Source organism: Lindgomyces ingoldianus (assembly GCF_010093535.1).
Source record: "Lindgomyces ingoldianus strain ATCC 200398 unplaced genomic scaffold BDR25scaffold_32, whole genome shotgun sequence".
In the NCBI taxonomy this organism is placed as follows: Eukaryota; Fungi; Ascomycota; class Dothideomycetes; order Pleosporales; family Lindgomycetaceae; genus Lindgomyces; species Lindgomyces ingoldianus.
Genome location: NW_022985193.1, coordinates 521,641 through 546,064, shown reverse-complemented (window position 1 = coordinate 546,064; position 24,424 = coordinate 521,641). Strand labels below are relative to the sequence as shown.

General features: G+C 51.3%; 9 protein-coding genes across 9 annotated transcripts; 5 read left to right on the top strand and 4 right to left on the bottom strand.

The window, feature by feature from the left end:
* Nucleotides 1-6: 6 nt before the first annotated feature.
* BDR25DRAFT_293320 (histone-fold-containing protein) lies at nucleotides 7-1,272 on the top strand. Its single transcript, XM_033688712.1, has 4 exons — nucleotides 7-413; nucleotides 494-565; nucleotides 613-700; nucleotides 747-1,272. The coding sequence occupies exons 1-4, from the start codon at nucleotides 248-250 to the stop codon at nucleotides 835-837; spliced, it is 417 nt and encodes a 138-aa protein (XP_033543668.1). The 5' UTR covers nucleotides 7-247; the 3' UTR covers nucleotides 838-1,272.
* Nucleotides 1,253-3,037, bottom strand: BDR25DRAFT_75389 (autophagy-related protein-like protein 4). The gene is made up of 3 exons (XM_033698993.1): nucleotides 2,386-3,037; nucleotides 1,923-2,325; nucleotides 1,253-1,873 (listed from the first exon to the last, which is right to left on the bottom strand). Exons 1-3 carry the CDS (start codon nucleotides 2,909-2,911, stop codon nucleotides 1,486-1,488), a joined length of 1,317 nt encoding a protein of 438 aa, XP_033543667.1. The 5' UTR covers nucleotides 2,912-3,037; the 3' UTR covers nucleotides 1,253-1,485.
* A 380-nt stretch (nucleotides 3,038-3,417) lies between these two features.
* BDR25DRAFT_268351 (uncharacterized protein) lies at nucleotides 3,418-6,210 on the top strand. Its single transcript, XM_033687102.1, has 2 exons — nucleotides 3,418-3,592; nucleotides 3,650-6,210. Exons 1-2 carry the CDS (start codon nucleotides 3,508-3,510, stop codon nucleotides 5,719-5,721), a joined length of 2,157 nt encoding a protein of 718 aa, XP_033543666.1. The 5' UTR covers nucleotides 3,418-3,507; the 3' UTR covers nucleotides 5,722-6,210.
* Nucleotides 6,211-6,751: 541 nt separating this feature from the next.
* On the bottom strand, nucleotides 6,752-9,567 carry BDR25DRAFT_293313 (AAA-domain-containing protein). The gene is made up of 3 exons (XM_033688711.1): nucleotides 9,455-9,567; nucleotides 7,342-9,388; nucleotides 6,752-7,265 (listed from the first exon to the last, which is right to left on the bottom strand). The coding sequence occupies exons 1-3, from the start codon at nucleotides 9,542-9,544 to the stop codon at nucleotides 7,045-7,047; spliced, it is 2,358 nt and encodes a 785-aa protein (XP_033543665.1). The 5' UTR covers nucleotides 9,545-9,567; the 3' UTR covers nucleotides 6,752-7,044.
* A 322-nt stretch (nucleotides 9,568-9,889) lies between these two features.
* BDR25DRAFT_336371 (mitochondrial carrier) lies at nucleotides 9,890-14,902 on the bottom strand (the record flags this gene model as incomplete). The annotated part of the gene is made up of 11 exons (XM_033693093.1): nucleotides 9,890-10,235; nucleotides 10,289-10,733; nucleotides 10,781-10,837; nucleotides 10,908-11,006; nucleotides 11,062-11,194; nucleotides 11,256-11,291; nucleotides 11,341-11,410; nucleotides 12,474-13,516; nucleotides 13,590-13,707; nucleotides 13,775-14,036; nucleotides 14,785-14,902. The coding sequence occupies 11 exons, from the start codon at nucleotides 14,900-14,902 to the stop codon at nucleotides 10,181-10,183; spliced, it is 2,436 nt and encodes an 811-aa protein (XP_033543664.1). The 3' UTR covers nucleotides 9,890-10,180.
* Nucleotides 14,903-15,421: 519 nt separating this feature from the next.
* Nucleotides 15,422-16,364, top strand: BDR25DRAFT_336370 (uncharacterized protein; the record flags this gene model as incomplete). Its single annotated transcript, XM_033693092.1, has 2 exons — nucleotides 15,422-15,872; nucleotides 15,928-16,364. 2 exons carry the CDS (start codon nucleotides 15,422-15,424, stop codon nucleotides 16,362-16,364), a joined length of 888 nt encoding a protein of 295 aa, XP_033543663.1.
* Nucleotides 16,365-17,132: 768 nt separating this feature from the next.
* Nucleotides 17,133-18,022, bottom strand: BDR25DRAFT_293306 (uncharacterized protein). Its single transcript, XM_033688710.1, has 3 exons — nucleotides 17,989-18,022; nucleotides 17,606-17,891; nucleotides 17,133-17,552 (listed from the first exon to the last, which is right to left on the bottom strand). The coding sequence occupies exons 2-3, from the start codon at nucleotides 17,849-17,851 to the stop codon at nucleotides 17,439-17,441; spliced, it is 360 nt and encodes a 119-aa protein (XP_033543662.1). The 5' UTR covers nucleotides 17,852-17,891; nucleotides 17,989-18,022; the 3' UTR covers nucleotides 17,133-17,438.
* A 149-nt stretch (nucleotides 18,023-18,171) lies between these two features.
* On the top strand, nucleotides 18,172-19,076 carry BDR25DRAFT_336368 (uncharacterized protein). The gene is made up of 2 exons (XM_033693091.1): nucleotides 18,172-18,525; nucleotides 18,580-19,076. The coding sequence occupies exons 1-2, from the start codon at nucleotides 18,278-18,280 to the stop codon at nucleotides 18,944-18,946; spliced, it is 615 nt and encodes a 204-aa protein (XP_033543661.1). The 5' UTR covers nucleotides 18,172-18,277; the 3' UTR covers nucleotides 18,947-19,076.
* Nucleotides 19,077-20,181: 1,105 nt separating this feature from the next.
* On the top strand, nucleotides 20,182-24,263 carry BDR25DRAFT_293298 (TPR-like protein). The gene is made up of 3 exons (XM_033688709.1): nucleotides 20,182-20,853; nucleotides 20,956-21,854; nucleotides 21,901-24,263. The coding sequence occupies exons 1-3, from the start codon at nucleotides 20,256-20,258 to the stop codon at nucleotides 23,959-23,961; spliced, it is 3,558 nt and encodes a 1,185-aa protein (XP_033543660.1). The 5' UTR covers nucleotides 20,182-20,255; the 3' UTR covers nucleotides 23,962-24,263.
* Nucleotides 24,264-24,424: the final 161 nt, after the last annotated feature.

Here is a 24,424-nt window from a genome sequence, read left to right as displayed (position 1 = left end):
GTCGCGCACGCTCGCTTAGCCTGCCCAGCGCCCCACGGATCACGCAGTCGCCGCCGGATCACAACATTGATCGCGCTCCCCATAAGTAGCGCGTCCCCCGCTGCCAGGACAACTTCTCTTCCTTCATCTCGACACCACACTTCCCCCGCCAGCTTCCAACCGTTTTCATCAATCCAACCTATCGTCCATCCACACCAGCTTCCACGCCCCAGCTTCATCCAATTTTCCGTCACTTCCAGCCGCAAAAATGCCACCAAAAGCCCAAAAGACTCCCACCACCGGCGGCAAGGCACCAGCTGGTAAGGCTCCTGCTGAGAAGAAAGAGGCCGGGAAGAAGACGGCCGCTCCTTCCGGCGAGAAGAAGAAGCGCACCAAGTCGAGGAAGGAGACCTATAGCAGCTACATTTACAAGGGTGAGTTTCCTATTTCATGCACCACCTCTGCTCCATTCATCTTTCCGCTCAAATAAGCTGACGCGTCTTTTCCCATGTAGTTCTTAAGCAGGTTCACCCTGACACTGGTATCTCCAACCGTGCTATGTCCATCCTGAACTCATTTGTCAACGGTATGTGATACCTAGGTTTAGGTTGCGTCACAAACTCATTCTTTTAGATATTTTTGAGCGTGTCGCCACGGAAGCCTCGAAGCTCGCCGCCTACAACAAGAAGTCAACCATCTCATCACGCGAGATTCAGACCTCGTATGTATTCTTGCACATCGGCTTTCCGCTTGCTAATTTGCGCCAGTGTCCGACTGATTCTTCCCGGTGAACTTGCCAAGCACGCCGTTTCTGAGGGTACCAAGGCTGTTACCAAATATTCTTCCTCTACTAAGTAAGAGTGAAGTGTTGGGATTTTCTTGGGTTTCATTTTTGCATCCGGCGATTCACATTCGCTATGGATGTCAGGCGGTTATGGGGGTGATGGTGTTCATGGGTCATTTTAATGCAATCATGGGACGGTTTGCTTGTCTTCCAGGCCCGCAGGTCTTACGGTCTGACTTTCGGGGTCCAACATCATGGGGTTGTATATTATACCTCTGCAGTCGGAACGAATGAATTCTTCCAATTTCATCTTCATATCATGTGGGGTTTTCATCTTTGGGGTTCGGCCTTTTTGATCCCGGCCACTTGAGGATTCAAATAACCGTGGGACCTGTGGGTAGGCCTTCTGCAACGCTGACTTTTGTGCACTGCCAATGCATCCCCGAGGCTCGTCAAACCCCTTCTCGTGGTGCTGTAGTGGTAAAGCAATACATGCTGAGTATTGGAAGTCGGCCCTGTTAAGCCTTGCGTGTTTGGCTGCTAAACTATTTGACTGCCCGCCTAATATGAGCGGATTTGCGGATATACTTCTAGAATAACTCCATACCCACCTAGAGATGCAGATTCAGGACGACTACACAAGGCTTGAGAGTGGGACCAATCACCCTATTGCGTCGTCCGCCAGATGTCAGCTACCATGCATGGGTTCGTAGGCCACACCCTCAAAATACTGTGTCTCCTTCGTCTTCATCCCTCTCATCGAAACTCTCTACCTCGTCGATAGCGCTCTCTCTAGGCGCCTGGCCCCTTGATAGTGGCTCGCTCTTACTGACATGCACAATTGCCTTGCCTTGCACCGACACCATACCCTCCTTCCAGTGCTCGAAATCGTTTTCGTCATGGACTAAGAATGCGATGAGCATTGAGGGATCCATCTCCCGGATCTCGATGCGGCGGAGGCGGCGCGTGTGGCACGTGGCAACGTCTTCGGCTGTGTAGGCAGATGGGTCGGTATGGTATGGTAGGAGGGGCCGGGTTGAGTGAGGGTCAAGGTAGAAGAACATATTGCCTTGGGTGCCGACAAAGTAGTGTGATGCTGAAGGACGGCCACTACACCGCTATTAGTTTTAGGCTCCCGAGGGCTCATGCCGTGACTCACCCTGCAATCCCAATAGATTGTGGCATCTGTAGCGAGGCCTTGACAGCCTCCCAGTACACTGGGGTAATCTTGTCGATTCCCAGGCGCGTTCCTACGAGGATTAGAGTAGGCTGAAACTTTCCATCTTCATCTATGGCTACGGCCTTGAGTTTTTCCTCGTACACGTCGGCGCCGTCGCCGGAGACATAGACTCGTAGACCTACAGACTTGTGGGCGTTCACGAGGTCTTGAATACAGCGAGCAGTAGCTGAGGGACCAAACCACTCGCCTGGGTATTTGCCACAGACCGCGGCTCCGTGCTCAACAAATCGGTGGATTGAAAAGGGTGCCTTGGGGTCGTCGGCAAATAAGGAGAGGATGGAATGGTGGTTCTTCTCTGGCGTTGAGTCACCAAGCCTCCAATCTAGTCTCTTGTTAATATCGTGACGGAAAGCCCAATCTTCTTTAGACAGATGCGACATACCCCGCCCAAGCTTCAGGGACAATAAAGCGTTTGCTAGGATACACTGCCCCGAGCGGATCATGCACCCAAATCCAGCGTCGGACGAGAAGGCCGACTGAGCCAAGTTCTGCATCCTTACCCGGAAACTCATGGCCGCTGTTGCTTTGGGGTCTTGCGATTTCTGTATGGGAGCGAAACCCGACCGATACGTCATCCATATCCGTGATTCAAAGTCGTCGAGGAAGGGATGGGGCCAGCCCCCATACTGCGATGGGTCTTCTCCGTTTGGTGATTCCTTCCTCTCCGACTCTTCGAGGCTTGTCCGTATCCAGCTGTCCTCCTCGTGTCCGCTTGTGCGGTCTACATGCGACGCGGAAGAGTCGGCTTTGGGGAGACTCAAGCCAGAGCTCGGATTCGACGCTGGCGGGGTATGTTTCAGGTCGTACTGCTGTCCCAGGCACCAAATCGGGGCGTTCGAGTCGAGGGTTGGAAGGGGATCGTAGAAGGTGCGGACAATATGTCTACCAACGCGCTCGAATTCGTTCATGGTGCGGATGCGGGAGGCAACTGATACTCGGGGGGGGTGGGCTGGCAAGTCTGCCGTGGGCGAGGATGTTGGGTAAGGAATGGAGTGCTTCTTAGATACGAATGTGGGCGATTAGGGGCGCAACATGGCAGGTGCATATGCTCTAGGTTGTGAATATGGTGCTCGACAGAGGTAGTGGCGGCGACGTGACAGAGATGTTGCTGCAAGCTACAGGGCTAAGGTCATGGTCATGCTGCCTTGAGGTGGAGAGGGCTCAGCGACGGCGAGAGTGACAATAGACACCAAACGCAGCAAGCTTGACGAGGTAGCCACAAGTGCACACACCGTGAAGCACTTGAAAACGGTGATAGTGTTTGCTTTCACGACTGCAGTGGTAGTTCCAACAGCGAGGCCGTGTTTGGACAGTTGCTGGTGGGCGAGGTGGGGGACTGAACAGTACCAATAAAACGATAAGCCATGCATCGTACTTGCAATAATCCGATAAGCGTCCTGACCCGCCGCCACACCAACACTTGTGCTCCGAGCTTTCGTTTGCGCCAAACATTGATTCTTCTCTCTACATCTCTCTACCTCCCACTACCATCTCCCGCAGCAGCATGGCCCGGAAGAAGAAATGCAAGGGTCCAAACAAGGCCCCGGCTAAAGCGCCACGCAAGGCGTCACGCCCTCCCTGTCAACAAGGCAAGAGCAGTCGCGGCTTCCCGAAATGTTCGCTCTCCCTACTGATAATTAAGGTAGTTGCGAGGCGTCAATTCTCCATGTTAGATGAGGCCCGCTTCACTGCAAGCCACACGCACGCCTTTGACCCAGACCGGAAGTTAAGGTATCTCAAGGTTAACTTTGTCAACGGGGGTATGCTGGAGGGAACCATTAAAGAAGCCAGCCCTAAGGTTACAGTTTCCTCCGCTCCACCAACCACCGAGTCTAACGCCATGAGCCGCTTGGCCATCAAGAGTCCATCCCCTACCCTATCTGGATCAAGTGAAGACGAGATCGTCTTCAAAGGAAGAGTCCCAGCGGCTCGCATTCCACTGGCTACACCCTCGACTATATCTATCACCATGACGCCAGAGCCATCTGCGTCAGAGTATTCCAAAGGTCCTCCTCCAACAATCGATGAGCCTACTCTTGTCTCTCAGTGTGAGACAGACTCTGATACCGAGAGTGTCATACAAGACATCTTCCAGAAGAGACTAGGTGGTAAATCCAAATGGGAAATCAACACCACTGAGTGGGTTTCGAGAAGCAAATCAGGTATCGGCTGGCTCCCTGTCCACGAGCGACCAGATATAGACCTATTCCTCCGTGGTGAAGTGAATCCGTCTGCCGCTACTACGCACGACTATATGCCAGATACGCAACAGCCTGAGGCCGAAATTGAGGGTGGCGACGAGGCTGGTGACATCAAGCCGGTGTCTACATTTACTTGTCGTGACCTTGGTCTTGGCGCTGACAATGACTGGGCCTCGAAGAGCTTAGGGAAGAAGCAGCAAGATGGCAATGAATGGGATGATGGCATGCTACGAGATCTAGGTGACTTAAGCACGTCATCGGATGTCATGGACACGGTGGAACGCATCCTTTCCTCCCGGGAACGAAAGAGCGGGATGCAGTACCTGGTTGTGTACGAAGGCTCGACGGCAGACGATGCTCATTGGCTCCCTACCACCCTTCTCAACAAACCGACAGACCTTAAACTCATTGAAGCATTCACACTTGAGCACTTGTCTCATCAACGACAATCCAACAGTGACACCGGCAACTCCGATCTGGGGGACGAGGACGAGGATGAGGACGAGACGGAAACCGAAGAAGATATCCCACTAGATGACGAGCATTTAGCGAGGATCCTAGCTAAACAGGAAAAGCTCGGACTCGGATCGGACGAAGTGTTATTGTTGGGTCATGATGATTTCTTTAATGGCCCAGGAAATGGCCTGACTTCGCCACCAATGCTCTCTATTAGCAGATCTTGGAAGAAGCAACAGCAACATGTTAATGGCTCTAGCTCCCTCCCTGGCCTAAATTTCCCATCCGCGTCCGTGATGGCTGACGTTTTGGAAGCGGATCCCTACAATGGGTTCGATGTCATGGACACTGAACGCCCATCTTTGAAGCCAAAGAAGAAGGGTCGAAGAGGCCAACTCCCTCCAGAACTTTCTGATTCCGGCTTGAGTGAGCACCTTCGAAACTCTTGGGAGGCAGATCGCACTAAGAAACGCCTGAAAAAAGCAGAGCGAGAAGAGCTCAGGAAACAGGGCCTTCTTGGCAGACAGGGGAAAGCTCCGGACCTCAGTGTCAAATACGATGACGGCTTTACCATGGCGCAGATCGTGGAGGAGATCCGTGACTTTCTCTTCTCGCGCAGGTCAAGTTGCTCAATGCCCCCGATGGATGCAACGCAACGCGCTGTCGTTCACCAGTTCGCTGGAAAGATTGGTTTGACCTCCAAGTCCCGTGGATCTGGTCAGGATCGCTTTACTGTCCTGTCTAAAACCCTTCGCACGAAACCAATTGATAACGACATGTTTGACTCGCTCGTCGAACAAAAGCGCTACAAAGTTCGCTTTCAGGGCAGTTTGAGAGGTACTCTACGGAAAAGGGAAGTCAAAGTCCATCAAAGGGCGTTCTATAAGGACGGCGATACAGTAGGTGCTTCAGCGCCGGAGCTCGGTCCTGAGAATAAGGGTCGCGCTCTATTGGAGAAGATGGGTTGGAGGAAAGGAACTGCTCTCGGGGCTCTCGACAACAAGGGTATTTTGCAACCGATTGCTCACACCGTGAAGACTAACAAGGCAGGCCTGAAATAATTTCGCGTTGTTCATCCTTTTCCTCGCAATTAAAGTTGAAGATCTATTAGATGGAGGATTTCCTAATCAGCGGTCTTCGTTAAGCCTTGCATATATCACGCAGTGTTCGATTCGGGCTGTTGTTCAGTAGCTGTACTCCATCAATGCAGCACCCTGGTCTTTGCATCCTATTGTACCATTCACGATTTCAGCTTGAAGTCGTTATGATAAATCCCATCTGTAATTCCCTAGTAAGGCTTATAACAGCATCTCTAAGGCATCTTCGTAGTTTACGGCGTTTCTATACTGGACTTATATGGTCTCCCAACACCTGGCGTCTTGCTGCACTAGCCGACAGGCTCTGTTTTGGCGCCTCTTTATTCTTCTACATTGAGGTTCACAAAAAAAAAGCGCCCAGGTGGCCGAGCCTCCTACTCTGGTCTTTTCAGAGTATTATTTAACCTTTCATGGGATTTTTGTACGGTTTGAGAGACGATTTGTCGTGTGAAGTGGCGAAGAATTTTGTATGCCATAAAGACAGGTAGCGAGACAACAGGCAGGATATTTCTTATTGTTGTAAGCCAATTCGACCTAATAGCACTGAGCTGCGAGCTTGAAGAACAACCCGATTTCGTGCATTACAACAACAACTTCACAACAGTCAAGGCCAAATTAAGCAAGTAAAATAACGAAATGACTTCGCAAAGGCATAGATATGCGATGAAATTATTTTAAAAAAGTCTTTAATCTAGTGTTTCGTAGGACTAGCAAAACATCCTTTTGAAAACTTACCCGGCAACTTGTGCTGGTGAGCGAACTGAGGAACTACCAAGGGAACAAAGCCATATTAGAGGAGCCATGGCTTGGAAGCGAAGTACCCATCTCATAGCTATGGGCTATAGCGAGAATTAGTTACATGGAATTGTTTTTCACATGTGGCTCTCTAGTTATGGCACTGTTGACAATCTGAACTATTAAATCTACATATGAGCTGAAGTCCTTAACGACTAGCAATACGACACCTCTAGACAAGAAGAGGACCTATCCCAGCCTTTATGATAAGTGTATGTCGACCTGGTTTAGGTACATCCTAAGTCATGGGTCTACTCATGTTCGTAAGACGGTAGCAAACACTTTCGGGGCCCAGCTCAGCACACTGCAACCTTAAGCATGTTCGTATTCAGAACAAACTCGTATGCTAGCCATTCAGACTTCCCTTCCCACGGGATCACAAAAGGCCATCGAATTCACGCGAATCTAGAATCGACCAAGTCCTGGCTAATCTAAATGTCGATTTCAATGCTGCAGCTGGGACATACAAGGGTGATTCAACACAGGAGTTATCTATCCACCCCTTTCTCCAAATTCCTTTGCCCAATCCTCAAATTCCCTGAGGCCCTGCTTGCTGACACTTGGCCTAATTGTCTGTAGGCTGGCTTGGAAATCCCCGACCTGGATCGGACGAATCTCATCCATTGTCATGCGCAGTAACCTCTCTCCTAGACTGCGGAGAGGACCCATTGCAGCGTCTTTCGCGAGCGCGGTGATGTCAGAGCCCGAGAAGCCTAAATTGGAGTGAGCGAAACTACTGCAAAGACTATCTGTAAGGAAATAAACGGGTAGGAAGTATTGAACACGTACCTTCAGTCAAGATAACAAGCCGGTCCATGTCCTCATCCGTGAGTTCGTGTTTCTGATGGCTTAGAAGAGTCTTTAGCTGCGATTTTCGGATATGCTCCTCGGGTAGTGGAATGTACTGGCGCCTGACGAATCGTCGTCTTGCTGCTTCATCGATTGCCCATGGTAAGTTCGTCGCCGCGAGCACAAGCACTCGGCTTGCATCTCCTCGCTCTTTATCCTTATCACTCTGCTCGCGCCCTGCGGCTGCTCTAGCAAGATCGGACCACTGGATCAGGAACTCAGTCTTGATGCGCCGTGTAGCCTCGTGCTCACCGGACCCAGAACGGGAAGATAGAAGGGAGTCGATCTCGTCAACAAAGATGATCGATGGTGCAAGCATCTTCGCAAGAGCAAAGAGGGCTCGAACGAGCTTCTCCGATTCACCTAGGAATTTGCTCGTCAGGCTGCTAGCAGAGATGGCGAAGAAGGTCGATCTAGATTCTGTGGCCACGGCCCGAGCTAGCATTGTCTTTCCCGTTCCAGGTGGTCCAAAGAGCAGCATGCCTCGAGCTGGTTCCCGAAGGCCCATAAACAAGTCGGGTCGTAGAAATGGGTACACGACTGTCTCTTTCAAGGCGGACTTCGCAATCTCGAGTCCGGCCACGTCATCCCAATGCACTTCATCGCCGTGAATGACAATTTCGTTCAAAATCTGTTGAGCTGCAGACTCATCCACTCCTTTTGGGAGGTTCTTCAGTATGCGTCGGACCCTTTCTCTCCATTCACTAGAATCGCTCTCTGGGCAGTTCGACTCTGCAGCCTTGGATGTTGGTGTAAGTAGAGGATCTGCTGTACCCTCCCCCTTGACATTTCGGCGAGACAGAGGTAGTTCTTTCTCCTCGATACCTCCGTTCTCGTTTAGGGGTATCGTCTCAGGATGAGCACTTTTCTTCGACTTTCGCACGCGATTATTGTTGACTGAAGAGTATGGATTAGAGGGTAACCATTGTGGTCGACTGCTGCTCGATTCGCGTCTAGTCTTGTCAAATTCGACCTCATTCTGTGGTTGAGCGGCGGTTGAAGACGCAAGTTGGGGAGGGTCTGGTAAGATGGCTGGGCATTCGTTTCTGTATGTGATGACTTGAGGGCTGGCATTTTTAATGCCTTTTGTTTGGCTCGTATCTGAAGAATTTCTCCTGGGTGGTGGGGGGGTTAAGCCTTTTCGAGAAACTTGGTGTATTGACGTGCTGGAGTACTGGGGATGGTACAATTCCTGATTAGGAGGCTGTGGGCAGGGTCTATCGAAATCAAGCCCGGACCCAGGCTGATCAAAGGATGGGCGATTTGAGGCGCTCTGGGAGGCTGCTATCGACTCTCTACTGGATTGGTTTCCTAAGTATACTGGCCTGGTTGGGTTTGTCATTGCGCTTGTTCCCCAGGCCTGGGTGGCTGCTTTGGCGGCAGCTGGAGGGCGACTGCGCATGGAGCTGGGCATCTTGGACGAAGCTCTGCCCTCCTTTCCCCCGGGCCTCAGTGTTCTCAGCATCCGACTCTTCTTTTCGGGCGAGGGTGTCCGGGATTCTCTTATCGACGTTGCCAGTCCCGGGGAAAGGGAACTGCTATTGGGTGGCAATGAAGTGCAGTTCGCCTGAGACGACTCGGCACCAGACCTCTTTTGTGCCTGGAGGGCTGGCCGAAGCGGAAGCGAGGGCCGGTACAGATCAGTGTAGTCCACAGGAGGCACGGTGCCGCCTCCTAGCCAACCCAGCCCGGCTGTGTCGCTGGCAGTGTGCGTGGGGGCCTGGAGAGGGAGCCCGGGGGGTGGATTTGCATCTGCACTGGGTGAAGGAGAGGTAACACTCTCGCCTGCCTCTTCACGACTGCGCTTCAACGCTTCGAGGAGGTCGACGCGCTCCTTGCACTGCAGCTCCAGTTGATGCAGCGAGTCTTGGAGGGCCTTCTCTGTCTCAGACTTGGGGCGGTGGTTAGTGGGGACGCGGTGGGCATTGTGGTAGTAGATCTGGTCGAGGGCGCCCTTCCACGAGCGGAGAGCCTCTGCTTCGTTGTTCTGCTCACACAAGGCTAGTTAGTCGGTAGTATGGACATGGATGGGCAGGGGATATCGGGTCCAAACCTGGCTTTCAAAGTAGACGGCGGTGGAGCATGTGAGAAAGCACTCGTCGTATGTCTTCTGCATCGAAGACGACGTGTTGGCGCGCATCATCGGGGACGTTGGGCGTGTTGGAGAAGGTATCGGTCGTCTTCAGGTCTTAGCGCTTGTGACGTAGCGCCGCTTCCATTTCGCGCTGTCGGTAGCAGAGCTATTGCGACCGGCTGTGGCGAGGCTGACTCCACTAACACAGTGCAGGGCTTAACTACAATCGGGATTTGGAAGAACAATACGGAGCTGCGACGCACAAACATTTGTGAATCGCCGTTAGGGGGTTGACATCGAACTTGGAGTGCAAGACTGGATGGGGCTCGGGCTGCTCTCATTCCTTTATCCGTTATGGATCCTGCTGAGCACCATCACTCCAGGGGCTATGTCAAACGTCAAAGCATAGGTCTTGAAATCGTGACTTTTCCTATGATACACATATATGGCCTGAGCCATGGATCATCCAGTTAAGCTAGAGCCCTAACGCCTCGCATGGTCCTTTATGCCACCAAGACCTCTATCAGTATACAATCAAGGAAAGCGTCATGGGGCCTTGTTATCTGTTCGTGAACGAGCTCCCGAGGCCTCGTTTACTCTCCTGCGCCAGAGTCTACCTGGGACCACATGCTCCGGGTCACGTCTTCCTTAAGCTAAAGCACTACGCAATGAATATTCGTAGCTATCCATCTTCGGGAAGTCATCTCATGGTGTTTCGCCTCGGGCAATGAAGAAAGCCTTGGCCATCTCATATGCCGACCTATTGAGCGCCACGTTAGCAGGTGAAGGAAGTCTAGGTTTAGGGAAACAAACCAGCAGATAGCTGTACTGGGCATGGTGGTAATGATTCTTGGCTTGAGGCCCCGAAAGTAGCCTCTGTAACCATCGCGCCTCTTTATTATTTTGGCCGCCTGCCACAAGCCAGACACATTGCGTAGCTCAGCGTCCGATGCGCTTCCTCGCGTCTGTAATAGCGTCTTGATGACATCCAACGGGGTAGTGAGGCCGGCTGCGAAACCGCCCGCTAATCCTCCTGCCGTACAATGAGTATATGGGTCGTAACGCCCAGTGGGATTGATCATCTTCGAAATTGATTCGTAGGCCATGAATTGCAGAGCAGTAAAGGGCACTGTCATGCAGAGCGTCGTGGGGTACGACACGTAGAAGGCAGTCATGCCTTCGGTCCGGAAAACTTCCCGGGCGCATTGAGGGACCGACTTGTAGATGGAGCCATGCAGCTGCATGCGCTGCTTGATGACTGTGCCAGTCAGCTTGGGTTTAGAGTTCGGGTGCAGTTGGACGTGCCATCAAACGGGTTCATCAACGCATCACTGGCGATGGTAGCGGCGGCCCCGCTAGCAGCTGTCAAAGTCAGTGCCAAGCATGGTGATGGAGACCGCGTGTTCCATGGTTCAAGGGGTGATGCACGCACCAGCTGCGAGAGGGTGGTGCTCATCCTGCCCGCCCTCATTCCCACCGAGAGCGTGCTTTACGGCTTCGTAGGATGCAAAATAGACGGCGTGTGCCGGCCCTGCAAGACCGTCAGTTCGAGAAGGGGCAAAAGCACAGTCGACCTCCAAACCCACCGGCGCCCAAAACCACGCTCGAAAGCCCTCTCCACAGGGTCCTGAAGCCCTCTGCTCTCGATATTGTGACCATTGCATTTGAGATTCCTGTGTACACGGCCGTCGGGGATGGATTCACCACTTGCATCCTAGTCTTGGCGCAGGTCAACACAGAGCCCGTGGGGAGCGAGATGAATTGGCATGGGGTTGCGCACCTTCAGCAGGTCTATTGGATACATCACCGAGTGTTCCTGTTTCAAGGTCAATGGTTGGAGCGACTCTGGATCGCGTGCGACGTACAGCAATGCCGGCGAACGCGCCTGCGAGCATGTTCGCGGTGAGGGAGAAGTTTGGCGGCAAGGACTCATAACTGCAGGCTAGATTAGGAATGGAGCCATTACAGCGCTCGCAACAGCAGGGAGAACTACTCATGTTCGGCGTCTTCCACAGCGGTCCGCTCATGGGTGGCCATATATCCACCGCGCTCCGGCGATCCTCGTTCCGTGGGCTGCGACAAAAGAGCAGCGATTGTGGTGGTCGACTGTATTGAAAAGGGTACAGACAAAGACTGATCGATGGTGATGTAGTCGATGGCAATGTATACAAATTTGTTTGTAAAGTCGCTGGTCTGGGCGTCCTTCGCTCCCGAGGATTTAGCGTCGCCACAAGCTCCCTACATTGGAAAAAGAACTTCACTTGGAGCCAATTCTGCAGGCTCGAAATACAATAGTAAATTGAATTATCTGGATTTTGGGGAAGCACTGTCATGGCTTCGCACGCTGCAAACCCATGAAGGAAGTGCTCCTCCTCCTCGTCCTACGTCAATTGCGTGTAAAAGTTCGGGATGAGAAGGCTGCCTCGGAGATGACAGGCCACCTCGGAGATGGACTGGCTGCCGCAGCTAGGTTCGGAGAAACATACATGAGAGAATCGGAAGAGCTGCAATGGCCCTATGCTTTTGTGCAAAATTCCGTTAATGCTACTTCCTTTTGTACAGAAGACGAAGAGAGTGGATATATGGTGCAGGAAATATGGGAATCTCCAAAGTACACCTATTCTTCCGGAAAGCTCACTCACGCTGTCTGAGCTATGGTCAAGGGAACACCTGTACAAGAAACAGACACTCTACAGTCCTCAGCACCTATTTTACAAGTGCGACGAAAAGAGAGATTGCTGAGCCACAAAAGGCGAAAACTAATTGGGTTCGTATTTCGCGGGTACATGACGAATCGCCGTGGTGGGACAAATCTTCAACACGCAATCCCCGTAGGCGAGAAGGCTTGATCACTCAACAGTCGCACCGCTTATGCCAGCGAGGAAAGCTAACCATGTCTTTGATATTGGACACCCCAGCCAGGTAACAGAGCAGACGGTCGAACCCAAGCCCGAAACCTCCGTGTGGGACACTCCCATACCGTCGGAGATCTAGATACCACTGGAGCGAGCCATTTGACGCTTCATAGTCAGATGTCGAAGGCGACAAACGTTGGAGTCCGTGGTCATCCATGGCCTCTAGGAGCTCGGCGAGCCGGTGTTCACGCATTGAACCTCCAACCAATTCACAAATCTCCGGCACAAGCAGGTCAAAGCATGATGCTGTTGGACCATCATCTCCTTTGCCAGAAGTGCCCTTCGAAGGAGCCATATAGAATGGCTTCAGCGCACGGGGGTAGTCGGTCACAAAGATTGGGCCGCCTTGTCCTACACTTTCGGCAAGGAAACGTTCATGTTCGGTCTGCAGGCCTTCTTGATGACCAGGGTCGAACGCGAATTGCACTTTGCCTTGGACAACAGCATTTTTAAGGTGTCGTACAGCGTCGTTATAGGTGATTCGAGGCCAGGGTCCGCTGGTTAAGCCTTGCCACCTTTGTGCTAGCACGGAGCTGGCCACAGTTACCTCGCCCCCCTCATGCTCACGTGATCGGGATTCGATCAGCTGCTTGCCCACGTGTGAAGCTTGGAGTCCACCAACAATGTTGCGTATCAGGTCTTCAACCACATCCATGATGTCCGCAAGGTCTTCTGCAAAGGCAATCTCCGCTTCGAGCATGTAGAATTCGCTGAGATGGCGGGGCGTATCACTCTTCTCAGCACGGAAGGTTGGTGATAATGTCCACACCTTCCCAACAGATTGAGCCAGTGCTTCCAGGTGGAGCTGACTTGAGACGGTAAGATACTTGGGTGATTGGAAGAACAGATCGTCAAATCCGTGTGACTGATTTTGTCCTTCGCACTTTGGAGAAGACGACACTGCTGGGGATACGGTGAACACTTCGCCAGCGCCTTCACAGTCGGAGGATGTGATGATTGGCGGATGCACCTGGACAAAGTCGCGTGTGGATAAGTAGTTTGTAATTTGAGCCGTAACCTGCGACCTTAACCTTAAAAGTAACGAATTGAAAGGAAGTCGTGACCGGAGGTGAGGCAGGCTTCGCAGAAATTCAGTGGTCTGGTATTTCTTTTGCAAAGGGCACGCCTAGAACGAGTCACGGGGTACAGAATTAGCGCACCGAGCTGCACATCAATCAAGTCTAGGTCGATGTACTCACTGCGGCATCGTTATGACCCAAGATGCGGACAGTTTCGGCCAGTAGTTCATGCGTTTGAGCTTTTCCCGGTGATGATTTCCACTGCCCGGTGACTGCTACCGCAGCCCCTGTGGATAATCTGATCGATGAAGAAAACGTTAGTAAGCCACCGATGGCTAGAAAGAGCTTTTTGTTGAACGACTGACCCGTCGGCCTGCTCGGGAGACAAGACGGCCTGTACTGCTTGCATTGTTGAGCCGTCTCCTATTGCGGCGAAGGCCACGCGTTTTTGCCTCCGCAAAGTGCGCACGAAGCCATTGATTGTCAGAAACTTGCCAGCAGAAGCTGATGGCTGTGAAGACGGTGATAATGGGGAACTGATCAAAAGGGAAGCTATATTAGATGGGGAAGATGTTGAACCAAAGCGTGGACGGTAGAGCCATTGTGAACGTGCAGGCCGAGCGACGGCTGTGGTCAGGCAAGGAAATAAACGGGGCAGGAGGGCCAGGCGGACAATGCGCTCTGAGAAAAGTTGTGTCGTGGTCATTGACACGTCTGGCAAAATTATAGCGGCAGTAAGGCTGGAGGCGGGGAAATGTGCAGGATGTCGTCGACAGAAACTTTGGAGTGTGAGCAGGGGCTTCAAGGCGCTAGATTGTGGAGCGCGGCTCGTGAAAGTTACATAGCGGAAGCGAAACATCGACTAGAGTGCCCACAGTCCGCCGCGGTCATTTGACGCCGGCAAGTCCCAGCAGATCTGGCAGTGGTGTACGTCCAACTTCGCACAAAGGTTAACGACGCACGTCGCTGTCGTGGTTGTACTTCCTTCCACCCCCCGAGTCTCCGCCGGGCCTTGGCTGGTTGACGGGCTCCTCCTATTGGCTGCCCCGCTTGCTTTTGCTCCCAACGACACTAAAAGCACTTCATGGCCCCTCGCCTTAATCTGCAGTATCGCGAACTTTCATACATGATCTCGCGCAGCGCGTCTCGCGCTTCCAGTAATTGGTGCACGGCAACTGGACGGATTTGCTTGCCTGTGGGCAGATGCTGTGTCATCACACTGGAGTAGCCGTGAGGACATCGCCGTGATACGCTGCACGCAGCTCCACCGCGATCTAGGTCTAAGTGACGAGGCCCGTTTCCCTGCATGTCCGGAACCGCTCTACCGCTGCACGCTATCTAGTGCAGGATCTCACACTACCGCCTGTCATCGTACCATCCATCGCCAGATCTCGGTCTAGCTGTTCATGGGGACGTAGATCGGTGGATGAAGGCCTAGAAGATCGATTCTGACGCCGTCCCCGTTGCAGATACTCGTCAGATGCCCCGGCCATATGGTCCTGTTGGTTTTACAAGGGGATGTTCCTGGCCTCGATGCAGGATTGACAACTGTCCAAGACCAGGGATAGGGGCAACACAGTATCAGAACGGCCAATTCCGGTGTCCTAAGCCCTGTGCGTAGCCTTATTGTGGTTGGGGGCGATTCAAGCCTCCGCTGGGTGTGCAGCTTTGCGTTATATGACGGCGCGATGCTACCCGCGTTTGAGGCATGTATTTGATAGAACCCAGAATCAGGATTCACGCACAGGACTGCCGTTTCTGTATTGGGCGCGGCGAAACGCGCCCATGCTAGTGACGGCTTGATCTCGCTCTTATTTAGTTGCGTTTCCTTCTATCAGACGTATATATCACGGTGGCTCATTCGCTCTCCACAGCTCAATGTTTACACGACGTCCTCTGGCTGTTTTCTTGATCGTTTCTGCCACACACATTTCCCTTTCTCTCCAATGACCCCATGAACCTTCCATCCTTAGCTACGCCCACATTATCTTCTACGTTGTGAACCCACCAGTATGCCCCAGTCCAGACCAAAACCGTCCGAGATCGCCGCCGAAGCTAAGCGGGTCTACATGCCGCATATTTGGAGACACTACATTAAGAGCTCCGTGACTTCGTACTTTTATCCAGATGCAGCTGCCATTAAGATAAATTCCGAGAAGAGGTCACAACAGCGATTACGGGTGGCTGTTGTGGAAGGCGACCCTGTGGATTATGCTTTGGGCTGGTACCAGTATGCGTCGGCAGATCCATCAACTCACCACTCAGTGAAGCGCATACCTGTTGTCAATATGGCCAACGAGAAGCGCGCGGGTGGAGATTGGGAATCTGGCCTCATAGCGCCAGAAGAGTGTTTTGCGAGAAGGAGCAACCTCGTACACGCTCTGACGATGCCGTGGAACCAGAACCAACCGGCAGACTTTTACCCGATTCCCCAAAGAGGAGGGATATACTCCCCGGAAGTGTGTATGTTTATTGCAGCAATGCCCCGCCCCCACCAGTTGTTCTCACAATTTACTAGACGTTTTTCGAGAGGGAGCTGAGAAAAATTACGTTCCTTGGAAAGAAATTAGATCACTTCCTGTGATTTCAGTAGCACCGGTTCGCAGGCCAAAGCTGAACGAGACAGGCACGAATTATTCTTTTACGCAAGAGGAGGAGCTGATGAGAGAGAAGATGCGGACTGTCCTCCGCATTGCGTCGTATTGTGGACATACGAACATTTGCATTGGGGCCTTCGGTGTAGGTCCCATCTTCCGCAACCCGGTCGGCGAAGTGGCCAAAATGTGGAGAAAGCTCCTATTTGAAGAGGAAGAATTTCGTGGCGTCTTCACCGACGTGGTGTTCGCCATTGAGGGCATTCCGGGAGGGAGCACCGCCAAAGGAGGATTGTCAGATTTGGAGGTGTTCAAGGAAGAATTCGATCCCTCTGCCATCTTTCCAACACGATATCGGTGAGAAGATGCGAAACAAGCCTTCACCGCATATCCCATGGAACGAGTGATGTCAGCGGCGGACAGAGCATGAAGCGGTGGACATGCTGGTTTGGATTTCGGGAGGCCCTGCGTCATAAGCGAGCCAATTAAGCACCTAGTATCTTTCTTCGTAGGACCATTTTTCGGGTTTTCGTGGGCTAGCGTAGTGCCTCTTTTGACATCTGTCATTCATCAACCCATCATGGGACATGGGGATTTCGCAACACCATGGTTGCTTTTGCTCCCAATCTTGGCGCGCGGGTTGGGCGTCAAACAGAATTAGCTGCTAAAAAGAAACAAGGTCACCCGGACTCTGGCGCCCGAGTCTTGCAGAACAAGTGTATCATGGGCCGAACCCCGCGCAAAAAGCACCCTGAAGTCTGCAGCTTCCCAGACCACCGGGAACTCCTGCCCGTCCGAAGCTTGACGTGTTAGGTGGCGCATGCGACTGAAGTTGAAAAAGGAGCTGGAACTGATTCTCCAAGCCACGTAAATACGAGCTGTGAAAAAGGTCACATTCGGCTTGCAGCAGCGGGGCTTCCTCAGTAGATTCCTTATTCGCTCCTGGCTTTATCAGTTTCGAGTGTGATTAACTGCAAACCAGGGAAGAAGATGCAGAGGACGCCGGACAGAGAACGTCAGGGATAGTGACGACATTATGCGTCTTTGACGTTTGTACCCTTGTTTCTCGCATATGTTGTCTGTCCTGGGTTGCTCTTTTTAGACTGCCATGATAGGAGTTCCGTTGTGCGAAGAATGTTTTTGTCTGCGGGGAACGACACGCTCAGCTATCGCACCCATCGGCTAGAGACCCTGAGGTCTTACCCGACCAGTTCCTCTGCAGCTTCCATCTACATATGCCATGGATGTTTCTTATACTTAAAAGCCCTGAGACTTGCCTCGGATATGCTGCACCTTCCAGTAATTTTGCCCAGGACAATTTGCCAATGCCTACTTGTTGGTACAAGCGAAAGCTACGCGCAGTAGGTAGGAACAACGATTCCCATGTAGTTTACATAGCGTACATAACTGCGAATGAATCACCATGGCGCAAGTTCTATGACCTTGTAGGTAGCTGAGGGGCTACAATTTCTCCTCCTTGTGCTTCTATTCTCCTGATGGTTTGCTCCTTTTGGTAATTGACAACTCTCTGTTTCTTGAAGTACTCCACCTACAAAGAGACGAGTGAGCTATTTTAGCCCGGAAACGATAGCAGCAACTTACCCAGCTGTGCGCACAATTCTTCTCAAATTCCTGGTCTGCTATGCCACAAGCTTGCTTTGCGGCTGCTTGGCCTCCCTTTGTATTTATGCTATCCAGGATGTTGTGCCGGTCAAGGCATTCAAAAAATGCGTCTCTTGCTTCGTAGCATTTCGCTCGATTTGTCTTGTTCGGTGCCTCGAATGCGCCGTCGCTGGTTTTCTTAGGACCCCCAGGTGTATCTGATGATACCCACGGTAGCCAACCCATGATCGATAATAGTGAGAAGTGCGAGCAGGACGAACAGGAACTGTTGGGGAACAATGTTAGTAGATGCAGCTACCAATAAGGGCTCGCAAACCATGAACGGTGTATACGGAAGAGAACTTGGGGGATGGTATGCTTACCTTCTGAATGACGAACCGTTGACCACCAATGATGAAGAATTGAAGGACAGCGTCGCAAAGGATTAGACGATCTTGGCAAGGCCTGGCCGATGACGCGGTGATTGGCCACCGGCGATCGGCCCAAGGCGTTACTTTTGTCCGCCATAGTGCTGAGTCTGTTCCTGACATGTTGCGCCTGTAAATCCTGAATAGACACGTCTCAAGTTCACACGTACCCTGCTCTCTGCAGCAAAACCCCACCAGGGCACACCGCATGTCACTATCATAATAAACATCCTACTTTAGGCTGATGCCACGCCGCCGCCGCCCTCCTCGCCCAGGCGCCCTCGCGGACCTGTCCCCAACTCGGATCCTCACCCAAATTGTCGTCCTGCAACTAGCCTACTATGCTTGCGCAGCGATTTTCATAGTCTTTACCGCCTTGGTTGCCGGGAAGGAAATAAGCACCGACCTTCTGTTTAGCTGGCGTAGCCTCCGAGGCGATACTACGGTTGGGTGGACCTTGGGCTTGGTCTGGGTACTGAACAGCTTAGCTTGGTAGGACCCCTAAACGGTAGTGCGCATCTTGTTTTCCTTCTGACGCTCCGCCAGTGCTGTGTTCATACTCCTTCTCATTGCGCGCTCGAAACTCGTCCTCGATTTTGCGCTAACGATACACTTCGTCCACCTGATTGTCACCTCTTTTTACTCCCATGCAATTCCAACAAATCTCTTCTGGTGGGCTCTACAGATATGTAGCGCGACCTTGATGACGTCTTTAGGGGTTTGGGCTTGCCAATGGCGTGAACTACGGCCAATTAATTTTGGAGGCAAAGCTGGTTCGTCCACTACTAGACCACAGGGGAATGGTGCGCCTGAAGACGATGGAGCGGGCGAGTCAAGAGGCAGGGGGAGAGGTAGGGGCAGGGATGGAGCTGGGGAATATGAAATGGTCGGAGTGGGAGATGGAAATGTATGATTGTGATCTCATGTTATGCATTGTTTGGCGTTGGGTTACTCGGTCTGAAGCGTTCTAACCATGGCACATACTGGAAGCCTTTAGGTCAGCTTATATATTGTATCGCTCTATCAAGCCTCCGTCTATTGCAGACTAATGAAGCACTTGCGTTGAATACCATTTCGAGGATTGGGGTTCTGGAATATTTAAGGGGCTCTCTGAACTTCATCTGGATTCAAAGCTCTCTATATCTCTCCCAGCTAGGAACTACCTTGATGAGGGATCGTCAAACTGCATTGGTCTGTCTTCTACTGTGAATGACGGCTATGCTTGTTCTTCTCCTTTTCGGGACCTAGTAGTTCCTCTCTCCTCGCGACTAAACACTGGGACGACTTTGCAAATGATATGTCTTAACTGTTTAAGTGGGACGGCTTGTTGATGTGCGTCTATGAGAGTGAAGATTTTCATAGATTGCAAGCGGTGAGGTATCGTGCCTACACAATGTAGGTCTGACACCTATTAAGTCCAAGTAGCTCTGCATGCGTACTGGGTGGGATGCGTCGACGCAGTGGCAATTCAACAGCCACCATTCTTAATCTTGGTAGCGGTGATGTCGAGGATGATACTTGTGGTGCGGAAGTGAGAACGTCTTTGAGTATACCTTGTTTGGCGATAAAGGTTTTTGTATATTATTGACGTTTATAGTCGTTGTGGGGTGAATGAGACAAAGGAACACGAAAAGTTGAGGGTTATGCATCGGCAGTGGGGTGCTGGGTTTCGACAGCATTAATAAACGAAAACAAGAGGATATCGCCAGAAAATGTGATGCCTTTCTCGGATATGTGACTGAGTAGACCATTGGCATCAGAGATACCGAGCACATACACTAATATATGGCATTGACTGAACTGCTACGCGCACCATCAAAGTCGACAGAGAGTAAAGAAAGGGTTTCGAGGTCTGTAAAAGCGAGCAAAATGAAGAGCCACCTTTGTGGACATGACCGAGTGACGCTCCTAAAATACCACCTCTCGTGGATATGGCGTTACCAACAAGCACCCGGAAAGTAAGTGGTGGAAGAACCACGGAAGAAATAAAAACCTTGATGGTTGTGAGCCCCTGCTCTCAATGAATACGCGAGCAGGAAGGATCGAGGATCTGGTCTTAGCGCGAGCTCACGTGGCACAACCGAGCCAAATCGAACCTTCGAACCTTCGCCCGGGCAGTTCTTCTTTCCCATGCCCAACGCCCCAAATCAAACTCGACCCAACCACCTAGTTGATGGCAGAGTTAAATCCGAAAAACATAAAAGTGGGAGGGAGTAGAAAGTATGGATCTCAGAGGCGGGTTGTTCAATCCGTGGACTGGTCAACAGCTTTTTAATAACGGACAATTTCCTCCCAGCCAATTTCAGGCACGACAATATACCTCCCCATATGCGACTCACCAGCAGCCTCCCCAGATTCCTCTCACTAGCTCCGGATTCCAGGGTCCCTTAGGCGTTGGATATGTCTCAAGCGGTCCAGTAATTCATGAAGGATTCATTCCCGCCCCAGGCCATGAGGATGACGATGAAGATGAAGCGCCGTACCCCTCTCTACCGGCCGGATACCGAAAATCTCTCTTCCACAGGTATAATCTGGGGAGCGATGATGAGGATGATAGTGATGAGGAGCGACGGTTGGCGGAAGACGAGGAGCGACTTCTACGACAAATTGCCGATAAGGAGGATCTCCAGGAAGAGGCAGATCCTGATTTTGACGTAGAAGATGTGGAAGAAGTCGACGATTTGGAAGAAGAATTGCTGACTGAGGAAGAATTTGATGAAGAGCTAGATGGGGAGGAGGAAGAGGACAAGGAGGAGACTCGGCGCCCCCGGTCCACTGGCAGAGGAAACAAAGCAAGTCGGGAAAGGGGAAGAGCTAGAGGTAGACCGAGAGGTAGGGGAAGGGGAGGTCATTGTGGGTCTCGATCAACAAGAGGAAGGAGCGGATCGTGCAAGCAGCGACCGCGAAAGGGTCCTCGCGCAGCTGCTGACCCCGGACCGCAGTTCAAGGAACTGCAGCAGAAAGCCAATGAAGCATTTCTTCGCCAAGACTTTCTGGACGCTATTGACTATGCGAACAAGGCTGTCCAGATGAATCCTGAAATTTTCACAGCTCATAATCTTCTCTCGGAGATATACATGGCAATGGCCGAAGAACAGAAGGCTGTGGAAGCTCTCATTGTCGGAGCTCCTACCAAGCGGGACAAGTCTCTTTGGTTTCACATCATCGACCGAGTCCAAGACATGGACACTAAGAAATACCCCCTATTTACCCCAGAGAACAAGACGGCTATTATCCTTGACTGCTTGCGATCGATACTTATCCTCGATGCGAATGACTATGAGGCACGTAGCCAGAAGCTAAAGATCGAGACAGAGTTGGGACACGTATCTAGGGTAATTACACTCTGCCGAAAAATGCTCACGATACGACCATACGATATCGACGTGCTCAAGCAAATGGCGAGAATGGGCGTATCCTCGCCAAAGCAGACCCAACTTTTTCTTAAAAGGATGATCCATTCCTTTGATACATCTATAGCTTACTTCATTGCGAACGATAAGCCATCAGATAGCAATCTTGATTGGTCTTTACTCAATCTCTATTTAGACCTATTAGATCGTGCAGGAGACCCTGCGCATTCCCTCAAACGTCTGAAAACACTCTCACGATGGATTCAAGGCAGAAAGGATGAAACCTATTGGGACAACCAAGATGATGACCGCGAGTTTGATGTCAACGATAGGCCAAGAAGAGTTACTGTCCCTGAGTTTGGCACTAGCACTAAAGCTAGATACGGGAAGACACTGCCATTTGAGCTCAGGATCAAGATGGGTGAATTCCGGCTACGACTACAACCTCCTGATATCAATGAGGCCATGGTAAGTCATGTTGTCATCTGATGTAAATGTATACCTAACTCTTTAGCAACATTTTGAGATGCTCGAGCCCGAAGACGATGGCTATAATACTAAGGTCATGGATTACGGTGATCTTTTCCGCGACGCGGCTGATGCGCTTCACGCTGCTGGCTACGACGCGGAAGCGTTACGGTTCTACGAGCCGTTGTATAACAAAAACCCAGATGAGATGATAGTGAAGACTTATGCGGGTCTCCACTCATGTTATCAAAACTTGGGAAACCTAAGCAAAGCCGAAGAGATCACCGCTATCTTGCTAGATTGGGAAACTGAAAACTTGGAGGACTTGACGACACTGGCGAAATTTTTTGAAGATAACAACATGGATGACGAGGCATTGCGGCGAGCGGAATTCGTTTACCTGAATGGCGGATCCCGGTTACTGCGAGATATCGGATTCCTCGGCTATGTTGACATGCAGGATCGTTTCGTGCGCGAAAAGAGACGAAGGCCTCGGAAGAAATACAAACCAAGGAGGAAGACTCGCGTGGAGTCGCTCTTTAAGAATCTGAAGAATCTTGCTATGGGCCTAGGGGAGCCAACAAATAATAAGCAATCCTCGTTTACGCCCACCACCCATCAGCGGCCGAGGGAAGGCCTATTTCGCGCTAGGAAATCAGCTACGGTTCACCGACTCCAAACCTTTCTACCACCCGAGAAACCGACCTTTAAGGGTACAGACGTACGTCTCGACTCTACTGACCAGAGAAAGTTTCAAAAAAAGTTGGACAGACTGGCAAGTGATTTCACAGAGGACTTGAAGGCAACAAGGGCACAACATCGAGAGATTGTGGCCAGTTTCGAACGCCTGGAGCACTTAACCGAGGCCGCAGACGAAGGGGATAAGGAATCTAGCCTTGAGTGGATGTCGATAGCGCGAGAGCTCATGGAGGAATTCTTCACCTTTGACCTTTTCTATACAGGCAAGCGGCGCGAGGCCTTCCAGGGTTACTTTAGAAAACTTCGGGACGGTGATCTCTGGAGAGACTCTGCTTTGATGGTCCTCGCAGTAGCGGCAAACAAAATTGAAGATGGTGAAGAAAGCCCGGAGATCAAACAATACCCAAGTGTCATCCCGGAAGACTTCTACGGAGTGCATTTTCATATGTGGCTCGACGTGATTTGCCAGTATGCGGTATTGTGTGCACGACAGGGCGACTGCGACCGCTGCTTTAGTACTATCGACATGGCCTTCCAGGCTAATGTCTTTTATAGACACGAAACGTATAGCCTGCGGCTCCAAATGTGTCGCATTGGCTGTGCTGTTGCACTCGAGGACTCTAAGCAATCGTCCATTGCTGTTCGTTGGCTCATGAAAACATTTACCTTTGGCAACGATCCGTTCCGGCTCTACAGTACAGTGAACCGTCTCTGCCCAGTCCATGACGGGTTCAACACAGACGCAACACTCAAAGCGTTCTTGAGATATGTAAAGGCAATGGATCATGCGATCATGACACCGGAGCAACGAGACGGGTACAACTTTGATAACAAGAACGACCGTAGTACCCGCTGGATGACCGAGTACGTCCTAACTGAGGGAACAGAAAACATTAAAGAGCATGATCCTGTCATTTTAACCGCATACGCACATGTGCTCATGAGCGGAGGATCGTATGTCGCTGCGCTGAACTACTATTTCCGTGCCCTTGCTATCTCGCCCGAAGACCCGGTTTTGAATCTTTGTATTGGACTGGCGTATATTCAGCACGGCATGAAACGGCTTTCTGAGAATAGACAGTTTCAGATCCAACAGGGACTCGCATTCACTCACCGGTACTACACACTTCGCACCAGAGATGACATTGCGTTGCATATCTCGGAAGCAGAGTTCAATGTGGGAAGAGTGTGGCATGCATTGGGCTTGACGAGTCTTGCGCTGCCGGCTTATGAGCGTTGCATTGCACTTAGCGTGCGGGTAAGGAACGAAGAGAATACCGACCTGGAGCGTAGTTTTGTCGAGAACTTCGAGACCGAGGCAGCATTTGCCATTCAATCGATCCTAGCTATGGCAGGTGACTTTGAAGGAGCGAGGGTGGTGACGGAGGCGGTGCTCGTTATGGAATAAATGTTCCTCTTGCTAACTAAAAAGCAATCCCAGTGTTGGAAACTGTATCTCGAACGGCATGATATTTTCCGTACAGATGGCAACAGGAAAACACGGATGACACAGTTGTATTCCCTACATAGGTTAGAGGGATTATGACGAGGTGCGCGGACTGTATCCAATACATATTTGTGGTGCAATGGGAGACCTTGAAGTGTTGAGACTATATTGATAAGGGAGATACCATATTGCACCGCTGTCTATTCATGAAGAGGTGGTCAAAGGCTGATATTTTAGAGGGGTTGAAGCGCGGAGACCTGCACAGCGCTAAGCAAGAGACATTTCTCTTCTCCATATCTTGATGATGTCGTGATCCGATCTTGACCGAATGAATGGGATATATAGATCGGGATGCTCGAGTCACGGCGATAGAAAGATAGGATCAGTGATTAGCGTTTGAACGTCAATAGACGGCATTTGATTG